Source organism: Scyliorhinus torazame, chromosome 17 (genome assembly GCF_047496885.1).
Source record: "Scyliorhinus torazame isolate Kashiwa2021f chromosome 17, sScyTor2.1, whole genome shotgun sequence".
In the NCBI taxonomy this organism is placed as follows: Eukaryota; Metazoa; Chordata; class Chondrichthyes; order Carcharhiniformes; family Scyliorhinidae; genus Scyliorhinus; species Scyliorhinus torazame.
In genome coordinates, this window is record NC_092723.1 from 7,598,764 (window position 1) to 7,623,670 (window position 24,907).

The 24,907-nt window shown below is 46.1% G+C and overlaps 1 protein-coding gene across 5 annotated transcripts in view; it reads left to right on the top strand.

The window, feature by feature from the left end:
- The first annotated feature begins 2,505 nt into the window (after positions 1-2,505).
- The window catches only part of LOC140393675 (plasma membrane calcium-transporting ATPase 1-like), a 182,490-nt gene continuing 160,088 nt past the window's right edge, over positions 2,506-24,907 (top strand). Inside the window, exons 1-2 of one of the 5 annotated variants that reach the window (XM_072479964.1) lie at positions 2,506-2,689; positions 12,493-12,957. In XM_072479964.1, coding sequence (XP_072336065.1) covers positions 12,762-12,957 — 196 coding nt within the window. In that variant the 5' untranslated portion in view covers positions 2,506-2,689; positions 12,493-12,761. The remainder of the gene's footprint in view (positions 2,690-12,492; positions 12,958-24,907) is intronic. The other 4 variants (XM_072479963.1, XM_072479961.1, XM_072479962.1 and 1 more) reach the window with 4 other exon arrangements.

A 24,907-nucleotide genomic window follows, 5' to 3' on the forward strand; every position in this document is an offset into this window, starting at 1 on the left:
GAAAATGTAGATGGTCTGATTAGCAAGTTTGCAGATGACACGAAGATAAGTGGAGTTTCAGATAGTGCAGGGGACTGTCAGAGAATACAGCAGAATATAGTTAAATTGGAGAGTTGGACAGAGAATTTACAGATGGAGTTCAAACTGGACAAATGTGAGGTGATGCACTTTGGAAGATCAAATTCACGTGTGAATTATCCAGTAAATGGCAGAACCCTTAAGAGCATTGACATACAGAGGGATCTGGGCATTCAGGTCAATTGTTCCATGAAAGTGGCAATGCAGGTGGATAAGATGGTCAAGAAGACATGGCATGCTTGCTTTTATCAGCTGGGGCATTGAGTACAAGAGTTGGCAGGTCATGTTACAGTTGTATAAAACTTTATTTAGTTAGGCCACATTTGGAATATTGCGTGCAGTTCTGGTCACCACACTACCAGAAGGAAGTGCATGCTTTGGGGAGAATGCAAAAAGGTTTACCAGGATGTTGCCTGGTCTGGAGAGTGTTAGCTAATAATAATAATAATAATAATAATAATAATAATAATAATAATAATAATAATCGCTTATTGTCACAAATCAGCTTCAATAAAGTTAATATGAAAAGCCCCTAGTTGACATATTCCGGTGTCTGTTCAGGGAGGCCGGTACGGGAATTGAACCCGTGCTACTGGCATTGTTCTGCATTACAAGCCAGCTGTTTAGGCCACTGTACTAAACCAGCCCCTGTATGAGGAGAGGATCAATTTACTCTGATTGTTTTCGTGGGAAGATGGAGGCTAAAGGGAGACCTGATTGAGGTCTACAAAATTACGAGACATTGAATAGTCAGTAGCTTTTTCCCAGGGTGGAAGAGGGCACATGGCCAAGGTGAGAGGGGGAAAGTTTAGGGGAGATGTGCGGGGAATGTTGTTCACTCAGAGGGTGGTGAGTGCCAGGAACACGTTGCCAGTGGAGGTGGTGGAGGCAGGCACGATAGCAACTTTTGAGATGTATCTTGATCAACACATGAACGGGCGGGGAATGGAGGGATACAGATCGTCTGGGCAATAAGTAGTAGGTCTAAATCAGAATCTGTATCGGCACAGGCTTGGTGGACTGAAGGGCCTGTTACTGTACTCCAATACTCTTTATTCTTTATCTTCAGCTGTGTAGGCCCCACGCTCTGGAATCCCCTCCCTACACCTCGCCATCTCTTTAACTCTCTTTCCTCATTTAAGCCACCACTTAAAATCTGCCTCTTTAACCAAGCTTCTAGTCATCTGATCTAATATCTCCTTAATGTAGCTCAAAGTTATACTTTGTTTTATAATCCTGTGAGTGAGTGCCTTGGCAGGTTTCATTATTAAAGGCGCTATATGCAAGTTGTTGTCTATGCTGCACCCATGATTGTAGCTGTGGCAGTCGAAACAGCAGTCACTTTAATTTGGAGGATCTCAGTTGCTGCTGTATAGTTGCGGAGGGCGTCCCACTACTAAAGTAACGCAGTAGCGTCAGCAGTAGAATGGTAAGACTGTCACCTCGAGCTATGGTTCAGATCAGGGTTGTGACTGACCTTGAATCCGACTTGTCGTCAGTGGGTGTGTTTTTCTAGTTCTGGAGCCTGGCTGCCAGATGGAACACTTCATTTCAGCCAGAGAGGGAGGGAAAGGGGAGATTATGCCAACCGAAATAGATTTCCTGCTTGACCACAGAATGTAATTGATAGTAAACAGAGGAGAAATCCGGCTGTCGTCTCTTGAACCGGTGTGGCAGGCGGCATTGGGGTTGACAAACTAAATTTTACTGCATAAGTGTTTAAAATATAGAGGCTTTGAGATCAGGTTTGATGGGGGAGGGACAGTGAAGAAGGTGGAGGGAAGGAATGCAAGAAAGCAAACAATTGCAGCCAGCATATCTATTTGCTTTCAGTATTGAATAGCGATTCGCAATGACGAGATGCTGACTTTGAGCATTTCTGAACATTAATTGATGTCGTCATTCATCTCAGCGCGCATCAGCTGTCAGCATGTTAATTGAGTTTCTTCTAATATTTGGCTGCATATGTCCTCTGAGCAATCTTTTACTGCCCCCCCCCCCCATTCCGCCTGGAAACAGGGCTCACTATTTAACTAGTTAAAGTGGGATCAGATCAAACAAAACTGAAGGATATTATTTAGTTCTTTGCAACTGACCTTTCAAAATAGGTATTGAAATTCTTTAGCCCATTTTAAGGAGTGCTAACATTATCCTTGATCTTCTTAACTGTGTGAATAACTGTTCTACTCGGTGTGTCTTTTAAGAGCCAAACAGAGCAGTGACCGGGAAAGGAGGATGTTGAATGGTTTCAATGGCCCTTCCTTTATTAGAACGTCAAGTATTTTCTACGGAATTGCCTGTGCTTGAATTGCAGCCATGCCTTGCTCGCCCCACACTGCGGAGTGATGCTTGCTAGATTTTTCCAGGCTGCTCACATTACACGGAACAAAATGATTTTTCTCTGGCCCACGGCTGACTCACTTTTTCATCCAAACATAAACAAACCCCATCAGGAGTAGGGAGTGGGCGATGTGGGACTCGAGCTCATCATGACTGGCCTCTGGGCCTTTGTCATTGACGGTGGAGGTGAAGAATGAGCACTTATCACTCGGGAACAGCAAATGTTCTGTCAGTGGATCGTGATTTATTGATTTGAGGCAGGTGCTGGCAGGTAATTTTTAATTGCTTACTATTAAATTTGTTGAATGGATGGAGATTACTGTTGTGTCTATTTCATTGTGTAACATTTCCTGTTTCCAGTCCTCCACAAGAGTACTGTGTGTTAAATAGAGAAACCTTGCTAAATGTCCTGTCCCATTCCTGTCCTTTATATTGCATATATTTTTTTTTAATGTTTCAATTTTCTGTTGTGTATGGCCGTAGTTTTAAATAAAAAGACATGGTTGTCATTCTCAGAACATTTTTGGTCAAAATCCTTGGCGAGGTTGCATTGAGGACAATAGCAAGTATTTTTTTGTTTTCTATTCAGGTGGCTTGCCTGTGCTTCAGTAGAGATGTCACGCTGCAACATAGCATCGAGTTTAAATTCAACAGATCTTTGTGTTTTTGGAAATGGGGCTTCTGAACAGCACGTGTGTGTGTGTGCGAAAGTTGCTTACTCAAACATATAGTTACCGTATATACACACACACAGGCTAGCTCCATGTTTATTCAACAAATGCAAGCCAGGCGCTTGTGCAAGATGTCAAACCTTTTGGCGCTGGAAGGGTTACAGGAGCTGTTATAAAAGTGACGAACAGGTGGCTTGATAGCTGCTACACCAGCCTGTTTGCAGATTCTCAGATGAGTGACTCAGCTTTGAATTCTGGTTACGATTTACTGTTTGCAGTTGTCCTCTTGGGGAGTGGGGGGGGGAAAGAATTATTGACAAGTGTGCCAATTTGGCCAGGTGTCTGAGGCAAGGGAGGGAGACCAGGCTATTAAGGGCTGCTGACTATGCAGTGCTCATGTGTGTGTGCCACCTGTTGGCTGGGCCAAGCAACTGTGTTGACATGTCCCTGAAGGGGGGGGTGTGGGGGGAGATTGCGTAGGCCTCAGTTATCAATTGGTGAAGGAGCAGGACTTTGCCACAAATGTGTTTCAGAATTAAAACTTTATTAATTCTATATATTCTATATACAAACCTAACGTGTTATTGCTCCGTTCATCCAGGAACATTTGCTCGTTAAACCTTTTTAAAATGGTGTCTCCCTTGCTCATTGGATGAAAATATATTGCCATTTCTGCATTAAATGCTGAAGCTCACATGAAGGAGCGTATTTTCGTGCATTGCCCTGGTTTGAAATTTGTCTCTCTGAAAATACTGAAACCAAATTGAACTTCGTTGGCGTTAGAATTATTAATGTTGCCCTGGCGGCCCCTGTATTTGCACAAGGATAAAATCAGACCGGATCAGAATGGGAAAGTCCATTGTTTAGAAACTCGCACTTGCTTTTGTTCAAAATTATTATTTTTTACACTTCACAGAATTAACTCTGTGGTTTCTGCCTCGGGATCTTAATTTAGGAGCAATGACCTTTGGGATTAAATGATGTTAGCTTCTGTGTTGAAAAAGATGGGGAATGTACTGAGTGAAGTGTGGGATGGAGAGACTAGATTGAATACTGCTTCCTTTCATTGGTCTGTTCAATGACGAGAGGTGGGCAGGGCCTCTGGCTCCTGGGAAGTATTGCTGCCAACCTCTGGGTGGCACGGTAGCATAGTGGTTAGCACTGTTGCTTCACAGCGGCAGGGTACCAGGTTCGAATCCTGGCTTGGGTCTCTGTTTGTGCAGAGTCTGCTCATCCTCCCCGTGTCAGCGTGGGTTTCCTCCAGGTGCTCCGGTTTCCTCCCACAAGTCCCGAAAGATGTGCTGTTAGGTGAATTGGACATTCTGAATTCTCCCTCCGTATACCAGAATGTGGCGACGAGGGGCTTTTCACAGTAACTTCATTGCAGTGTTAATGTAAGCCTGCCTGTGACAATAATAAATAATATTATTAATTTGGCTTTGCAAACCAGAACTTCAGTTGACAAAACGATGAGTATTACTGATCATGCCTTAATCCAGTGCTCTGTAATTATGAAATTGAGGAAATGTTTGGATGTGGGCGTTGATGGTAGGGCTAGCATTTATTACTTATTCCCTGCAAATTTAATAAATTTGTATTCCAGCCTCGACTTCAGAATACAGTGAAGTATGTCCAAATCTGGTCCTCATTTGCTGCATGCATTTGGGGCCAAGGTCTCCATAATGTGAGGAAAGGTCAGGGAGTGATACTGCTTCATTACAAGCCTGTCCAATTCCATCTGGTGGATCAACTCGCTGATCCCAATGATGGGTGGGATGTGTGTGGCTGCATATTAGTAATTGGCATTTTTCAAACCAGCTTTGCACTGGCATAAATAGTGTTGTGAAAAATATTGAAATAATTCAGTTGACTTGGCAATAGAGTTTCTTTTCAACTCGTTTAAAGGAACAGTGTTTCCTTTCCAAAAAAAATGTTTTATTAAAATTTGCAATAATTCAAAAACAATTTTGGAAATATTGAGTTTTTAAACATTTTATACACAAGTAACAGTCAAACAATAAAGCATGCATCAACAACGTCAACAACCATCCCAAACAAAATCAACCCACCCCCAAACCAATTATAACTTCCTGCCCCCCTCCAAATGGAACAGCCCCCTCCCCAAAACAGCTAACAGTGACCAGATATAAACGGATGCCATCTACAATAGAACCCGTGAATGATTCCCACATCGTAAACTTAATCTTCTCGAGATGCAAAAGCTCCAAGTCACCCAGTCGTACAAATCCACCACTGGGCCATCAAGAAGGCAAAAACCAACGCATCCACCATCACACCCATCCTCGATTCCGGCTGGTCCGACACCCCGAATATTGCAGCTAATGGACAGGGCTCCAAATACACATTTAACATTGACGTTGTGGTGTTTAAAAACAAAAATGACCCCCAAAAACCCACCAACTTGGGGCAAGGCCAGATCGTGTGCGCATGGTTTGCCAGCCCCCCGAGCACCGCTCACACCTATCCGCAACCCCCTCAAAAAAGCGACTCAGTCTGGCCTTGCTGAGATGGGCCCTCAACATTACCTTGAGTTGGATCACACTTAACCTCGCACAGGATGACGTGGCATTCCCCCTATGGGGAGCCTCACCCCCCGTCACCACCTCTAAAATGGGACCCAGTTCTTCCTCCCACCTAGCCTTCAGCTCCTCCACAGAGACCTGCTTCTTCCCCATGATCCGTCCGTATATCCCGGACATGCTGCCCTCCTCCGAACACGCACTGGAAACTATCCTTTCCAGATAAGTGAACGGCGGTCTCCAGGCAGGACCTGTAACATGACCCTTCCTTGCCCAGACAACATCCTGATCCCCGAACCATCCCAACACCTTCTCCGCATTGGCTGTCCAATAGGAAAACAACAGGTTTGGCAGTGCCAACCCCCCACCCCTCCCTCTGTAAGACCCCCCTCCGAAACCAAGGTGGGAACCCCGCCCATATGAATCCCGTTTATAAGCCATTTCAGCCCCCAGAACAATGCTTGAGGCAGGGAGACCAGAAGACACTGGAATAAGAACATATATCTTAGTAGTATATTCATCTTAATTGCCTGCACCCGACCCATCAGAGACGATGGTGGGCTGTCCCAGCTCTGCAAATCCACCATCACCCTACTCGCCAAACTAGTGAAGTTCAACTTGCGAAGCTGCACCCTATCCCGTGCCACCTGGACACCCAGATAGCGCAAGCTAGTCGCGGCTCAGAAAAAAGGCAGGCCCCCCCCCCCCCCCCCCCCAACCGAGGGACCAACCACCAAATACTCACTCTTCCCAACATTCAACATATACCCCAAAAAGAACCATACCTCTCCAATATCCCATAATATCACTGTCCCCTACATACAACAAGAGAACCAGAGGACACCATCCCAGAACCTTTAATACTGAGATGAGGAGGAATTTGTGGAACTCTTTACCGCAGAAGGCTGTGGAGGCCAAATCACTGAGTGTCTTTAAGACCGAGATAGATAGGTTCTTGATTAATAGGGGGATCAGGGGTTATGGGGAGGAGGCTGGAGAATGGGGATGAGAAAATATCAGCCATGATTGAATGGCGGAGCAGACTCGATGGGCCGAGTGGCCTAATTCTGCTCCTGTGTCTTATGGTCTTATCATCCGAGTACAAAGATACCCTGTCCTCCTCCACTTGTCCAAGACCCTCCAGGCAATTGCCAATGGCTCAATGCCAACACGAACAATAATGGAGACATAGACCCTCTATACAACCTAAAGGGCCCCGAACTCATGGTGTTAGTTTACACACTAGCTGACAGTGCCGCGTACAGCAGTCGTACCCAGGACCAAATCCAAACTTTCCCAGAATCGTAAACAACTAATCCCATTCACCTCTGGGTGCTCCGGTTCCCCCTCACAGTGGTTAGCGCTGTTGCTTCACAGCGCCAGGGACCCGGGTTCGACTCCCGGCCTTCGGCCACTGTCTGTGCGGAGTCTGCACGTTCTCACCGTGTCTGCGTGGGTTTCCTCCGGGTGCTCCGGTTTCCTCCCACAAGTCCTGAAAGACGTGCAGGTTAGGTGGGTTGGCCATGCTAAATTGCCCTTGGTGTCTAAAAATGTTGGATGGGTTTACTGGGTTATGGGGAAAGGGTGGAGGTGTGGCCTTAAGTAGGGTGCTCGTTCCAAGGGCCAGTGCAGACTCAATGGGCTGAATGGCCTCCTTCTGCACTTTAAATTCTATGAAACCCTATCAAAGGCCTTTTCAGCATCTAACGACACAATTATCTCTTGTTCTGGCCCCAGCACCGGAGCAAGAACCACATTAAGTAGCTGCCTCACATTAGACAGCAGCTTCCTGCCCTTTACAATGCCTGTCTGGCCCTCGCCCACCACCTCAAGACACTGCTCCAATCTTAATGTCAACACCTTCACTAGGAGTTTTGCATTCACATTAAGCAGAGAAATCGGCTGATACGACCGGCACTCTGTGGGATCTTATCCTTCTTTAGAAGGAGGATGATAGTATCCAGAAGAGAACCTCGTGTCAGTGAATCATTAAACATCTCTAACACCAATGGAGCCAACTGATCCACAAACATGTTATGAAATTCTACTGAGAGCCCACCTGGCCCCGGCACCTTCCCAGCCTGCATCTTCCCCAAAGTCGTACGCACCTCCTCCGACCCCAACGGTGCCTTCAATTCCTCCCTTAACTCTCCCACCTGCGGAAACTCCAACCCCTCTTAAAAACCCTAACATCCCCTGTCCTACATCGGCCGCTCTGACTTATAAAGCTCCTCATAGAAGGACCAAAACACTCCATTGATCTTTTCTGGGGAAGACACCAATTTCCTCCCCGGACCCCTGCACCTGCACAATTTCTCTAGCAGCTTCTTCCCGTCTCAACTGATGGACACAAAGATGACGAGCCTTCTCCCCATACTCGTGCACCGCCCCCTTTACTTGATTCACCACCCGGCCCGTGGACAACAGGTCAAACTGCATTTGCAGCTTTTTCCTGCATTCCTGAAGCTCTGGCATAGGATCACTCGCATACTCCCTATCCACCACCAAAATCTCATCCACCAGCTCCTGGCTCTCCTGCCTGGCCTCCTTATCCATTTCAGCCTTATACGAAATGACCACGCCCCTGATCACCGCCTTTAATGCCTGCCACCACGTGGAGGGCGAGACTGTCTCTTCATCATTCCCTGCCACCTAGTCCCCTTTGACCCTCGGAATCCACATCCAACTCCCCAGTTCACAAACTGCCACAGATCCACCCCTCCTGCCTTGTCCATAAATGCAGACAAAACCTTCGCAACCCCCGAAATAACCAGCGACTTTGGCCTGGAACGGTCTAACTTTGGGTCTAAAACACACTTTTAAAATCATCCCCCCCCCCCCCCCTAAAATCAGCTGGTATGTATCCAACTCCAGTATGGCAGCCAACAACCATTCTATAAACTTAATACCGTCCCAGTTTGGGGCATATGTGTTCACTCGCATCACTGCCTTCCCCCCCCCCCCCCCCCTCCCCCCAGTGCACCTGTAACCATCACATTACCACCCTCTTGGTCCGCCACCATCATCCCCGCCTGTCAACCCCCCCCCCCCCCCCCCCCCCCCCATGTGGAAAAACCCTGGCTCGCCCAAACCTTCCGCAACCTGATCTGGTCCCGTGGCTGAAGAGGAATCTCTCGCAGGAAAACCACAATGGGGAAAACACCCTTGCCCACGTTCCAGGTAATCAGCCTTGTCGAGGGTCTCTCGCCCCGCCCTCCCCCTCGGGTCACCCATCACAGCACCATGAGTTAAAGTTCCTGCCCAAATTCCCGGATCCCAGGCCCAGTTAAGATGGCTGCCCACCCTACTACCACCCCTAAGGTGAGACAAAGCAAAGCCTTTAGACGCTGTTAGCACTCACCTCCCCTGCCAGGCCCGCAGACTGCCTGCCGGCCCAAATCATCCACCCCCCCCCCCCATTCCCCACCACACAAACAGTTACGCCCATTGTAACCATCCCAACAGACCACAGCTGGTCTTCTTTGACAATATTTTCGACTTGACTTCGCCGAGGAACGGTTCTCTAACCCCATGCCGGGCGTGAGGTCATCAACGTTCCCGAAAAGACGGGTAAGTGGGATCAAAAACAAAGACCCAGCCGGGAGCCACTTTCCGTGTGTTTTGCTCTTGCATGACGTCACCGGAAGTCCAACAGTTCAAATTTCACGTTACCTGCGGCGTAATACAGATGCATTTCTTTTGGCGCATTACATGAGGTGCGTCATTGCACTTTCCGTTTTACGCATTTAAAGAAACTGTTCATTTATTTTTGAAGTAACTGAGATTTAATTAGACAATGATCAAAAATAATAAACTTGGGGGCTTTTAAGGGGTGGAGGGAATGGTACCGTCGGGTAGGACTGTGTTTGTCAGTGAGATGAAACAGGATACAAAGTTTACACTAACCGGAGAGATGCTAATTACTTAATAGCGGGAGTGCCCTGAGGTTGCTGAGTGCATTGGAGCTGAAGTGTTATGATTCTACTTGTATTTTCTAGTCTCCATGCATGGACATTGCATACAGCCCCGTGTTTGAAGTAGAAGGCCGAACTGGAAGGTTTGCAGTAAAAGTTTGCAGTAAAAGTAGTGGTATTTTGATTATAGAATCACATGTGGTTTTTGTATAGCTCTTGATTGGTGAGCATGTATAATTTAAGATATCAAATTTGCCTCCTTGATGCACTGGAGGACCATATTTGCTTGTGCATGTATATATACAAAGAACAAAGAACAAAGAACAAAGAAATGTACAGCACAGGAACAGGCCCTTCGGCCCTCCAAGCCCGTGCCGACCATACTGCCCGACTAAACTACAATCTTCTACACTTCCTGGGTCCGTATCCTTCTATTCCCATCCTATTCATATATTTGTCAAGATGCCCCTTAAATGTCCCTATCGTCCCTGCTTCCACTCCCTCCTCCGGTAGCGAGTTCCAGGTACCCACTACCCTCTGCGTAAAAAAACTTGCCTCGTACATCTACTCTAAACCTTGCCCCTCTCACCTTAAACCTATGCCCCTTGTAATTGACCCCTCTACCCTGGGGAAAAGCCTCTGACTATCCACTCTGTCTATGCCCCTCATAATTTTGTATACCTCTATCAGGTCGCCCCTCAACCTCCTTCGTTCCAGTGAGAACAAACCGAGTTTATTCAATCGCTCCTCATAGCTTATGCCCTCCATACCAGGCAACATTCTGGTAAATCTCTTCTGCACCCTCTCTAAAGCCTCCACATCCTTCTGGTAGTGTGGCGACCAGAATTGAACACTATACTCCAAGTGTGGCCTAACTAAGGTTCTATACAGCTGCAACATGACTTGCCAATTCTTATACTCAATGCCCCGGCCAATGAAGGCAAGCATGCCGTATGCCTTCTTGACTACCTTCTCCACCTGTGTTGCCCCTTTCAATGACCTGTGGACCTGTACTCCTAGATCTCTTTGACTTTCAATACTCTTGCGGGTTCTACCATTCACTGTATATTCCCTACCTGCATTAGACCTTCCAAAATGCATTACCTCACATTTGTCCGGATTAAACTCCATCTGCCATCTCTCCGCCCAAGTCTCCAGACAATCTAAATCCTGCTGTATCCTCAGACAGTCCTCATCGCTATCCGCAATTCCACCAACCTTTGTGTCGTCTGCAAACTTACTAATCAGACCAGTTACATTTTCCTCCAAATCATTTATATATACTACAAAGAGCAAATGTCCCAGCACTGATCCCTGTGGAACACCACTGGTCACAGCCCTCCAATTAGAAAAGCATCCCTCCATTGCTACCCTCTGCCTTCTATGGCCTAGCCAGTTCTGTATCCACCTTGCCAGTTCACCCCTGATCCCGTGTGACTTCACCTTTTGTACTAGTCTACCATGAGGGACCTTGTCAAAGGCCTTACTGAAGTCCATATAGACAACATCTACTGGCCTACCTGCATCAATCATCTTAGTGACCTCCTCGAAAAACTCTATCAAGTTAGTGAGACACGACCTCCCCTTCACAAAACCGTGCTGCCTCTCACTAATATGTCCATTTGCTTCCAAATGGGAGTAGATCCTGTCTCGAAGAATCCTCTCCAGTAATTTCCCTACCACTGAAGTAAGGCTCACCGGCCTGTAGTTCCCGGGATTATCCTTGCTACCCTTCTTAAACAGAGGAACAACATTGGCTATTCTCCAGTCCTCCGGGACATCCCCTGAAGACAGCGAGGATCCAAAGATTTCTGTCAAGGCCTCAGCAATTTCCTCTCCAGCCTCCTTCAGTATTCTGAGGTAGATCCCATCAGGCCCTGGGGACTTATCTACCTTAATATTTTTTAAGACACCCAACACCTCGTCTTTTTGGATCACAATGTGACCCAGGCTATCTACACCCCCTTCTCCAGACTCAACATCTACCAATTCCTTCTCTTTGGTGAATACTGATGCAAAGTATTCATTTAGTACCGCGCCCATTTCCTCTGGCTCCACACATAGATTCCCTTGCCTATCCTTCAGTGGGCCAACCCTTTCCCTGGCTACCCTCTTGCTTTTTATGTACGTGTAAAAAGCCTTGGGATTTTCCTTAACCCTATTTGCCAATATGCACTGCTTCAGGTATTTATAACCGAAAGATGCAGTTTATTGGGGAGTGGAGGGCTGACCGAGAGCGGGTGGCAGCAGTACCAGTGGTGAAACTGGCGCAGGTCGAACACCCTTTAATTGTACATCTGAAAACCGAACACATCCAAAAAGAGAACCTTTTTTTGAATGGCCATGCAGTTAAAGCAACGTAATCTCATATTGCGGGTGTAATAAGTGCTAGCAGGTAAGAAGTACGGGTGGTGGAGAGTTGGGAAATGGAGAAACAACCTATATTTGTAGGCCATAGCTCGCCTAGGCATAGGCTATTGTCATGTGAGAAGGCCTAATGTATACCTTATATTTGGTAGATCTAAAAATATCTGCATACCAAAACACTATCAATCCCAAGGGTTTGGGATGAAGGATATGTGACCTTTAGTACAATTGTTTGTGGCAGAAATATTGATATTCTGACCCGCGTCGGACATTATAGGTTTGCATAGTTTTATATCTTGAAGTAAGGTATGTTAATATTATTCGGTTTCAAATGTTTGACTTCCGCGATTTATCTTTTGTACAATTAACATTTTTTCCAACACCAAAACTAAGAATGGGAACGGTGAGCAGTGATGTGGAGTGTTATTTCGAAGTTCCAAAACTTTCTATGCATTGCACCACAAGTGTGAAATTCTTGATTAAGCTCACTTTGGTTTGTAAAAGTTGTTTGCGGTTTTTAAAAAGTTGTGTGTCGAGTATCAGTCAAATCATCTGCTAACACGTTTTCCCCTTCTCTTTCAGACTTTCTCAGCAGCTTGCTGGCTGCAAGAGATGCAAGAGCAGAGGTTAAGCTGTGGGTGCTAGGCTGCTGCTACAGTAGTATGCACTTCCTCACGACACCTTGACCTGGAGAAGTTGGACTCTTGCTGATGTTCGCGTCACTGCCACGAGAGTTCAAAACCAATTTGGAATTTGCAGACACCCGCCAGCGCTGCCAGTAGGACTGCCGTGTCTGGTGTGGATCCTTCCAACTTTTAGCTGCAAACTTTTTCATTTCCAAGGGGGAAAAAATGACTAGCAACACAACAGGTCACCATCCTGGCAACTCTGTTGCAGAGGGCAATCATGAGGGCGAGTTTGGCTGCACTGTCGGGGATCTGCGCACCCTTATGGAACTGCGATCTGGTGAAGCAGTCAGTAAAATACATGAAACTTATGGTGATGTTCAGGATATCTGTAGAAGATTAAAAACTTCTCCTGTCGAAGGTAGGTTCTGTGTGTGTGCGTGTGTGTAAACTAAGTATGTATTTTTAATGTGGTCTGAATTTGAACATTCTGCGACGTGTAGAATAGCGGGCTCCATGGTGAGGATTCCCGAAAGGAGGCTTTATAGATACAAAAGGTCTTGGCAACTGACTGTCCCATCAAACCAAGAAGGTCTTTTTCCAGCATCCCATGTGCCAACTGTGTGTACATTTCTGCAGTGTTTCCGCTCTATTGTTTATCACTAAACTACTTCTGCAGCTGACCAACCAGTGAACTCAGACACTTTGGGGTGTAAACGTTTTGCCTGCAGGCAAATAGCTATTGCATGTTGCACCATTTTCCTTGAGTAAAATGTATATATTCTGGGTTCTGAAAAAACATCTTCCAAAGCATCTACTTTAGGACGATGCCACCACAATTATTCTTCCCAATCATTATGATCGGAGCACGCACAACAGTCTTCAGTCGTGTCTCTGTGGATCACATTCTGGTCAACCTGATGGGGTTAAAAATTGCCTCGTGTCATAGAGCTTGACTGGTTTACCACTGGAAGCCATCTATGAGAGTTGGTGCTGATCAGATTCTCAGTGCATTGTTCAATGCTGCAACAAAACCAATATAGCTACTTTAACATAGAAAATATATATCCTAAAGCATTTAAATAATTGATTAAATGCCACCTTTCCTAAAAGTAATTGAAACAGCACATAAGTTAACGACAGTCAATTGCCACCTGGCATGTGTGCAGTTTTATTTGCAAGTAATGGTAATTTTTCTTTTCGAATGATCGGTCTTTGTTTAGTGATAGCCTCTTGCCTCCAAATTAAAAGGCTGTGGGTTCTAACCTCAGGCCAGAATGCTAGTGCACAACCAAGGCTGTCCACATCTGTACAATCCTCAGGTAGTGCTGCTTTGTTGGTAGTGCTGTTTTTCAAGTGATGCATTGCCCCATCTGCCTGTTTTTCCCGAGCATTTAAAGTGCATGACGTGGACCGAAGGTTTAAAGCCTATGTATGAACTGCCTGTCACCAACATTCTGAGTTTAATTTGGTGATCTACCTGTCCAAGATCTGCCTGGTCCAACTTCAATTGCTACCATTAAATTCTGGATAGATTTGACATTTGCGATGTTTCAGGGTTTTTTCCCCCCCCCTGAGTAGGAGTTAGATAATATCAAATGAGCTGTAATTTAAATGGTCCATCACTAATTGATGAAATGATGCTGACCATAATCCTGGCAAAAGTCCAGCCCGTGGGCGTATAATGCAAAATACAGGATGGCTAGCTTACCCAAGTGTTCTACAAACCAGTTTTAATATCTGCTTGCATTTCCTGTAATAAAAGAAAGGAAATGCACAACATGTCAATCAGCATTTAGTCATAAAAAATAGATTAGCAATTCGATTGACCTTTGATGAGACTGGAAAGCTCTAATGTTACAGGTCCTGTTCCCGGACTAGGTTGGCTGGGAGGGGTGGAAAGGATGAAAGTTAGGTAATTTCACTTCAACTTATTTTTTCTGGAGCATCAGTGATGTGAGCTTGCTTTTTAAATTTACATTGAAACAGGGCGGAACGGCGGCACAGTGGTTAGCACTGCTGCCTCACAGCTCCAGGGTCCCGGGTTCAATTCTGGCCTCGGGTGACTGTGTGGAGTTTGCACGTTCTCCCCGTGTCTTTGTGGGTTTCCTCCGGGTGCTCCGGTTTCCTCCCACAGTCCAAAGATGTGCGGGTTAGGTGGATTGGCCATGCTAAATTGCCCTTTGTGTCCAAAAGTTCAGGTTGGGTTGGGCAGCACGGTGGCGCAGTGGGTTAGCCCGGCTGCCTCACGGCGCCGAGGTCCCAGGATCGATCCCGGCTCTGGGCCACTGTCTGTGAGGAGTTTGCACATTCTCCCCGTGTCTGCGTGGGTTTCACCCCCACAATTCAAAGATGAGCAGGGTAGGTGGATTGGCCACGCTAAATTACCCCTTAATTAGAAAAAATTAATTGGGTACGCTAAAAAAATTTTTTTAAAGTTCAGGTTGGGTTACGGTGATAGGGCAGAGGCGTGGGCTTGGGTAGGGTGCTCTTTCCAAGGGCCGGTGCATGCTCGATGGGCCGAATAGACTCCTCCTGCACTGTTAATTTTATGATTGAGCCGAAACATTTTCGCTGAGATATAATTTGGCACTTTCAAAACTTCAGAGAAAGCAACTCCGACTTTGAACAGTTCTCATTTATCCTTCCCTTTGTTTTACATAGCAAAATCTTTTGTCTAAACTTGCATATCAACGTATAATAGTGCTGCAGGCACAAATCAAGTGCGTTTCATTGATCTAAAATTGAGATCCCCCTGTCTCCCGGGACCTCCCAGTGTAATGCAGTGGAAACCCGAAAAGGAAATGCCAGATCCCACTTCACAGTGACACTTGCGTTCAAGGAACATGGGCTTTGTCCTTGAGAAGAAGGTGGTGAGCTGACACCTTTTTAAAAAATGAATTTAGAGTACCCAATTCATTTTTTACAATTAAGAGGTGTTCGTGGACATCTTTAACCTGTCCCTACTCCACTCCGAGGTTCCCACCTGCTTCAAGAAGACCACCATCATACCGGTGCCAAAGAAGAACCAGGCAACGTGCCTCAATGATTACCATCCGATGGCCCTGACTTCAATCGTAATGAAGTGCTTCGAGAGGTTGATGATGAAACGCATCACCTCCATACTCCTAGAACGCCTTGATCCACTGCAATTCGCATACCGTCGCAACCGGTCCACAGCAGGCGCCATTTTCCTGGCCCTACACTCATCCCTAGAGCATCTCGACAACAAGGCCTCCTACATCAGACTCCTATTTATTGACTACAGCTCCGCCTTCAGCACCATAATCCCAGCCAAGCTCATATCAAAGCTCAAAAACCTAAGACCTGGCTCCCCACTCTGCAACTGGATCCTCGATTTTCTGACCAACAGACCACAATCAGTAAGAATGAAGAACAACACCTCCTCCACAATAGTCCTCAACACCGGGTCCCCGCAAGACTGCGTACTTAGCCCCCTACTCTACTCCCTGTGCACACACGACTGCGTGGCAAAATTTGGTTCCAACTCCTACAAGTTTGCTGACGATACAACCATAGTGGGCCGGATCTCAAATAACGCTGAGTCAGAATACAGGACGGAGATAGAGAACCTAGTGAAGTGGTGCAGCAACAACAATCTCGCCCTCAATGCCAGCAAAACTAAAGAGCTGGTCATTGACTTCAGGAAGCAAAGTACTGTGCACACCCCTGTCAGCATCAATGGGTCCGAGGTGGAGATGGTTAGCAGTTTCAAATTCCTATGAGTGCACATCTCCAAAAATCTGTCCTGGTCCACCCACGTCGACGCTACCACCAAGAAAGCACAACAGCGCCTATACTTCCTCAGGAAACTAAGGAAATTCGGCATGTCCACATTAATCCTTACCAACTTTTACAGATGCCCCATAGAAAGCATCCTATCGGGCTGCATCACAGCCTGGTATGGGAACTGTTCGGCCCAGGACTGAAGAAACGTCAGTGAGTCGTGAACACCGCCCAGTCCATCACCCGAACCTGCCTCCCATCCATTGGCTCCATCTACACCTCCCGCTGCTTGTGGAAAGCGGGCAGCATAATCAAAGACTCCTCCCACAAGGCTTGCTCACTCTTCCAACTTCTTCCATCGGGCAGGAGGTACAGAAGTCTGAGAACACGCACGAACAGACTCAAAAACAGCTTCTTCCCCGCTGTTACCAGACTCCTAAATGACCCTCTTATGGACTGACCTCATTAACACTACACCCTGTATGCTTCACCCGATGCTTTTGTAGTTACATTGTATATGTTGTGTTGCCCTATTATGTATTTTTTTTATTCCCTTTTCTTCCCATGTGTTTAATGAACTGTTGAGCTGCTCGCAGAAAAATACTTTTCACTGTACCTCGGTACACGTGACAATAAACAAATCCAATCCAATCTAGCGTGGCCAATCCATCTACCCTGCACATCTTTGGATTGTGGGGAACACGGGGAGAATGTGCAAACTCCACACGGACAGTGACCCAGGGCCAGGATCGAACCTGGGACCTCGGCGCCATGAGGCAGCAGTGCTAACCATTGGGCCACCGTGCTGCCAAGCTGGCACCTTCTTGATTTAATTCAGCAAGTTGGGGGGCAATCCATCATGACTGCAGAAAAATGTTTTCGGTGCGCCAAAATGAGTAATTTGCTAACCAGTGTAACAAATATACAAACAATAGAAATTTTGAGGATCTTATCATAGAATTTACAGTGCAGAAGGAGGCCATTCGGCCCAACGAGCCTGCACCGGCTCTTGGAAAGAGCACCCTACCCAAGGTTAACACCTCCACCCTTTCCCCATAACCCAGTACCCCACCCAACACTAAGGGCAATTTTGGACACTAAGGGCAATTTATCATGGCCAATCCACCTAACCTGCACATCTTTGGACTGTGGGAGGAAACCGGAGCACCTGGAGGAAACCCACGCAGACACGGGGAGGATGTGCAGACTCCGCACAGACAGTGACCCAAGCCGGAATCGAACCTGGGACCCTGGAGCTGTGAAGCAATTGTGCTATCCACAATGCTACCGTGCTGCCCTCTTGGTTTTCTCGGGATCTCTTTCGAAGATACCAGCTGGATGATCTGGTTTTGATGTGGTTGATGGCTATATTATGTTTAAAGGGATTTTGGTTACTACTCAAAATAAGTTGGTTCTTTAAAACTATTTTGTCTGTGCATTGAGTATGGAGGGGCGAGCGGAATAAAAGAAACTGGATTTTGAAAGGGTGTATTATTTTGAACCACCTCCATTTTTTTCCCCTTCCCTCAAATCTCCGTTCCATTTATAGAAACAGCAGTCAATGGGAAAGATACTTTTTTTGGTTTTCAAGAAACAGGATTATTGACATTATCGCATTTCTGGTTTGGTACCCCAACCGTTCCTTCTTGAAAATTCCTACTTCCTGTCAGAGTGAAACTTTCTTTCCTGCTCTTTCAATTATAAAGGGGGGCGAATGAATGGAATCAAAGGCCAGAGATGGTTAAACAATGGATGATTGTTGGTCCTGATTCCTGTACCTCCTTTATAAGCTGTGCATTTGTAATACAACCAATGTTGATCCTGTATTTCTCCCTCGGGCGCTGTCTGACATGCTGCCTGTATTTCTGATTTTTGAGCACATGTACAATGTGGTATGGGGGAGGAATTAGTGGACTGGAAGATATGCACTTTATATTTGGGGTGTATTTTGCAATCGGGTGCATGGTGATAGTGTTCAGTCAGTGTGTAGATGTAAATCAGGTTTACTAAAAATCTAGATGCCTATTAAAACCAAAATAAGTATCGAACTTTGCTTGGGTGAGGCAATGTTTTGGATATTCATAGAATCCCTACAGTGCAAAAGGAGACCATTTGGCCCATCGACTCTGCGCCGACCCTCTGAAAGACCCTACCTAGGACCACGCCCCTCCCTATAACCATAAGCCCACCCAGCCTTTTGGACACTAAGGGGAAATTTAGCATTGCCAATCCACCTAGCCTGCACATCTTTGGATTGTGGAAGGAAACCTGAGCACCCAGAGGAAACCCACGCAGACACGGGGAGAACGTGCAAACTCCACGCAGACAGTCACCACGGGCCGAAATTGAACCTGGGCCCCTGAAGCTGTGAGGCAGCAGTGCTAACCAATCAGATGACATTTCAGGCTTCATATTATAATTTAATTCATTGGTGAGACACACGACAATAATAATAATAATCGCTTATTGTCACAAAGTAGGCTTCAATGAAGTTACTGTGAAAAGCCCCTAGTCACCACATGGCGGCACCTGTTCGGGGAGGCCGGCACGGGAATTGAACCCGCGCTGCTGGCATTGTTCTGCATTGCAAGCCAGCTGTTTAGCCCACAGATGACAGCAGTAAAGCTAATAGGAGATAATATGTGGGGATTATAATCCAGCCTTTTGAAATGCTGGGCATGGGGCTGGTTTAGCACACTGGGCTAAATAGCTGGCTTTGAAAGCAGACCAAGGCAGGCCAGCAGCACGGTTCAATTCCCGTTCCAGCTTCCCCGAACAGGCGCCGGAATGTGGCGACTAGAGGCTTTTCACAGTAACTTCATTTGAAGCCTACTTGTGACAATAAGTGATTTTCATTTCTTTTTCATTTTTTTCATTTCATTGTAACTCGCCACCCGTGTCAGTTGTGGCTCAGTTGGTAGCAACCCCCCCCAGAACCACAAGTTCCTGCGTTCAAGGCCCGCTTCAGGGTCTGAGCTCGTAAAAATGAAGGCTGGCATTTCAGTGCAATACTGAGGGGGTCATTGCATCACCAGAGGTCCATTAGCCTTTTCCAGGTAGATGTGATGGATATAGTGGCACTATTGTGAAGACGTGCAAGGGGTGCTATCCACGTTGTCCTGGCAATAACTACCCCTCAATCAACAGCATCACAAAAGCAGATGATCTGGTCATTATCACATTGCTATCCACATTCATAATTTTAAAAAATGTTGGGGCAATCCGGATGTCAATCTGTGATGCCAACACAGACAGAGCAGAAGTCATAAACAGCTTGTTAAATTTCAAATTTGATTGTAAATCTGAAAGACAAATTTTTAAAAATTAGCAAGCCTCTTCAGGGCTCATTAGGATTTTCTTTTCCTTTCCCACTGGGCAGAGAGATGTCATATTCTATTAGCTATAACTTTATACAAAGCTGAACAAATGGCGGCTAATAGTGGCATTGAAGATTGTAAGGATGAGCCCAGATATCGTGTTGTGCTGTTGCAGCAATCAATGATATGTTCAAAGGCAGGTGACTCTTGGGCAGGCACAGGGACAGCAGTAAATTGAAGGGGTGTAGGTTAGGTTGATCTTCGATGAGGATAAATGGTCGGTACAACATCGTGGGCTGAAGGGCCTGTACTGTGCTGTACTGTTCTATGTTCTATTCCAGTGGAAGAACAGAAGTGGAAACATCGCATTTTAGTTTTGTTTATCCCCTGTTTGGGAGAAATATGGGTTTGTTTTCTTGACTTTTGGTCTGTAGTTGGGCTAGTCCTTCAGAATCTTGAGAGGTTGGGCCAATACCATGATAGAAGATTGCACAGGGTTAAAGGATGTTTTTTTGTGGCTTCCTCCTTGTAACGCACAGATTCTTAAAGGGGGGGGCACCAAAATGAAAGTTTCTTGCACGATAGATGAGATGTGTTGTGTGTCAGATTGCAGAGCAGACTGTTTACTGCCTGAATACAAAGCTTCCTTGCAACACTGAATTTTGATGAATCTTGGCCGTATATTTCATTAATCCCAAAGTGGCTTTTACCGTTGCTCCATCCCCTAATCTGGAGCATCAGTAATCAACAATGATTGCATTTAGCTAACTCTTTAAATGTACTGCACCATCCCAAGGCACTTCCAGGAGTGTTATTAAATAAGACATTGACACTATAAGACACAAGTATTAGGACAGAAAAGCGAGCTCCGATGTAGTTCAAAGAGCTTTTGGAGCTTGGGGCATGGACACGGCCAACAATCATTGAGAAATTTAACGACACAAATGTGGAAGAGGTCTGATTTGAAGGAGAGGCGAGATCTCACTGGGTTGTCGATCTGGAGGATGTTGGACACGAGGAGGGGGCAAGGCCATTGGAGGAGTTTGAAAACCAAGATGAGAATTTTCAAATCGGGTGATTGCAGGACTAGGGGCCAGTGAACACGTTTGGAATAGTACCTGGGAGTATGATGTTATTGCTATTACTGAGACTTGGTTGAGGGAAGGGCATGATTAGCAACTAAATATCCCAGGATATCGATGCTTCAGGCGGGATAGAGAGGGAGGTAAAAGGGGTGGAGGAGTTGCATTACTGATCAGAGAGGATATCACAGCTGGACTGAAGGAGGGCACTATGGAGGATTCGAGCAGCGAGGCGATATGGGCAGAGCTCAGAAATAGGGAGGGTGCGGTAACAATGTTGGGGCTGTACTACAGACCTCCCAACAGCGAGTGTGAAGTAGAGGTACAAATATGTAAACAGATTATGGAAGATGTAGGAGCAACAGGGTGGTGGTGATAGGAGATTTTAATTTTCCCAACATTGACTGGGATACACTTAGTGTCAGAGGTCTAGATGGAGCAGAATTTGTAAGGAGCATCCAGGAGGGTTTTCTAGAGCAGTATGTAAATAGTCCAACTCGGGAAGGGGCCATACTGGACCTGGTGTTGGGGAATGAGCCCGGCCAGGTGGTTGAAGTTTCAGTCGGGGATTACTTTGGGAATAGTGATCACAATTCCGTAAGTTTTAGAATACTCATGGACAAAGACGAGAGTGGTCCTAAAGGAAGAGTGTTAAATTGGGGGAAGGCCAACTATACCAAAATTCAGCAGGATCTGGGGAATGTGGATTGAGAGCAGCTGTTTGAAGGTAAATCCACATTTGATATGTGGGAGGCTTTTAAAGAGAGGTTGATTAGAGTGCAGGACAGACATGTCCCTGTGAAAATGAGCGATAGAAATGACAAGATTAAGGAACCATGGATGACAGGTGAAATTGTGAGACGAGCTAAGAGGAAAAAGGAAGCATACATCAGGTCTGGGCATCTGAAGACAGACGAAGCTTTGGAACAATATCGGGAATGTAGGACCAATCTGAAACGAGGAATCAAGAGGGCTAAAAGGGGTCATGAAATATCTTTAGCAAACAGGGTTAAGGAAAATCCCAAAGCCTTTTATTCATATATAAGGAGCAAGAGGATAACTAGAGAAAGGATTGGCCCACTCAAGGACAAAGGAGGAAAGTTATGCGTGGAGTCCGAGAAAATGGGTGAGATTCTTAACAAGTACTTTGCATCAGTATTCACCGAGGAGAGGGACATGACAGATGTTGAGTTAGGGATAGATGTTTGATTACTCTAGGTCAAGTCGGCATGAGGAGGGAGGATGTGTTGGGTATTCTAAAAGGCATTAAGGTGGACAAGTCCCCAGGTCCGGATGGGATCTATCCCAGGTTACTGAGGGAAGTCAGAGAGGAAATAGCTGGGACCTTAACAGATATCTTTGCAGCATCCTTGAACACAGGTGAGGTACCGGAGGACTGGAGAATTGCTAATGTTGTCCCCTTGTTTAAGAAGGGTAGCAGGGATAATCCAGGGAATTATAGACCGGTGAGCCTGACGTCAGTGATATGGAAGCTGTTGGAGAAGATACTGAGGGATAGGATCTATTCCCATTTGGAAGAAATGGGTGTATCAGTGATGGGCAACATGGTTTTGTGCAGGGAAGGTCATGTCTTGCCAACTTAATAGAATTCTTTGAGGAGGTGACAAAGTTGATTGATGAGGGAAGGGCTGTAGATGTCATATACATGGACTTCAGTAAGGCATTTGATAAGGTTCCCCCCCATAGTAGGCTGATTGAGAAAGTGAAGTCTCATTGGGCCGAGGGTGTACCAGCTAGGTGGATAAAGAACTGGCTGGGCAACAGGAGACAGAGAGTACTAGTGGAAGGGAGTTTCTCAAAATGGAGAACTGTGACCAGTGGTGTTCCACAGGGATCCGTGCTGGGACCACTGTTGTTTGTGATATACATAAATGATCTGGAGGAAGGTATAGTTGGTCTGATTAGAAAGTTTGCAGATGACACTAAGATTGGTGGAGTAGCAGATAGTGAAGGGGACTGTCAGAGAATACAGCAGAATATAGATGGATTGGAGAGTTGGGCGGAGAAATGGCAGATGGAGTTCAATCAGGGCAAATGCGAGGTGATGCATTTTGGAAGATCCAATTCAAGAGCGAACTATACGGTAAATGAAAAAACCCTGGGGAAAATTGATGTACAGAGAGATCTGGATGTTCAGGTCCATTGTAACTTGAAGGTGGCTACGCAGGTCGATAGAATGGTCAAGAAGGCAGACGGCATGTTTTCCTTCATCGGAAGGGGTATTGAGTACAAGAATTGGCAGGTCATGTTACAGTTGTATAAGACTTTGGTTTGGCCACATTTGGAATACTGCGTACAGTTCTGGTCGCCACATTGCGAAAAGGATGTGGATGCTTTGGAGAAGGTGCAGAGGAGGTTCACCAGGATGTTGCCTGGTATGGAGGGCACTAGCTATGAAGAGAGGTTGAGTAGATTAGAATTATTTCCATTAGAAAGACAGAGGTTGAGGGGGGACCTCATTGAGGTCTACAAAATCATGAGAGGTATAGACAGGATGGATAACAAGAAGCTTTTTCCAAGAGTGGGGGACTCAATTGCTAGGGGTCACGAGTTCAAGGTGAGAGGGGAAAAGTTTAAGGGAGATATGTGTGGAAAGTTATTTACACAGAGGGTGGTGGGTGCCTGGAACGCATTGTCGGCGGAGGTGGTAGAGGCGGGCACGATAGTGTCATTTAAGATGTATCTAGACAGATACATGAATGGGCAGGGAGCAGAGGGATACAGATCCTTAGAAAATAGGCAACAGTTTCAGATAGAGGATCTGGATAGGCGCAGGCTTGGAGGGCCGAAAGGCCTGTTCCTGTGCTGTAATGTTTCTTTGTTCTTTGAATGGAACTTGATACGAGCGGAGCCAAGTCCAACTAAAATTTTCACCCTTGAGAGTGGCTACTTGGAACAAAGAACAAAGAAATGTACAGCACAGGAACAGGCCCTTCGGCCCTCCAAGCCCGTGCCGACCATGCTACCCGACTAAACTACAATCTTCTACACTTCCTGGGCCCGTATCCCTCTATTCCCATCCTATTCATGTATTTGTCAAGATGCCCCTTAAATGTCACTATCGTCCCTGCTTCCACCACCTCCTCCGGTAGCGAGTTCCAGGCACCCACTACCCTCTGCGTAAAAAACTTGCCTCGTACATCTACTCTAAACCTTGCCCCTCTCACCTTAAACCTATGCCCCCTAGTAATTGACCCCTCTACCCTGGGGAAAAGCCTCTGACTATCCACTCTATCTATGCCCCTCATAATTTTGTAGACCTCTATCAGGTCTCCCCTCAACCTCCTTCGTTCCAGTGAGAACAAACCGAGTTTATTCAACCACTCCTCATAGCTAATGCCCTCCATACCAGGTAACATTCTGGTAAATCTCTTCTGCACCCTCTCTAAAGCCTCCACATCCTTCTGGTAGTGTGGCAACCAGAATTGAACACTATACTCCAAGTGTGGCCTAACTAAGGTTCTATACAGCTGCAACATGACTTGCCAATTCTTATACTCAATGCCCCGGCCAATGAAGGCAAGCATGCCGTATGCCTTCTTGACTACCTTCTCCACCTGTGTTGCCCCTTTCAATGACCTGTGGACCTGTACTCCTAGATCTCTTTGACTTTCAATACTCTTGAGGGTTCTACCATTCACTGTATATTCCCTGCCTGCATTAGACCTTCCAAAATGCATTACCTCACATTTGTCCGGATTAAACTCCATCTGCCATCTCTCTGCCCAAGTCTCCAAGCAATCTAAATCCTGCTGTATCCTCCGACAGTCCTCATCGCTATCCGCAATTCCACCAACCTTTGTGTCGTCTGCAAACTTACTAATCAGACCAGTTACATTTTCCTCCAAATCATTTATATATACTACAAAGAGCAAAGGTCCCAGCACTGATCCCTGTGGAACACCACTGGTCACAGCCCTCCAATGAGAAAAGCATCCTTCCATTGCTACTCTCTGCCTTCTATGGCCTAGCCAGTTTCTGTATCCACCTTGCCAGCTCACCCCTGATCCCGTGTGACTTCACCTTTTGTACTAGTCTACCATGAGGGACCTTGTCAAAGGCCTTACTGAAGTCCATATAGACAACATCCACTGCCCTACCTGCATCAATCATCTTAGTGACCTCCTCGAAAAACTCTATCAAGTTAGTGAGACACGACCTCCCCTTCACAAAACCGTGCTGCCTCTCACTAATACGTCCATTT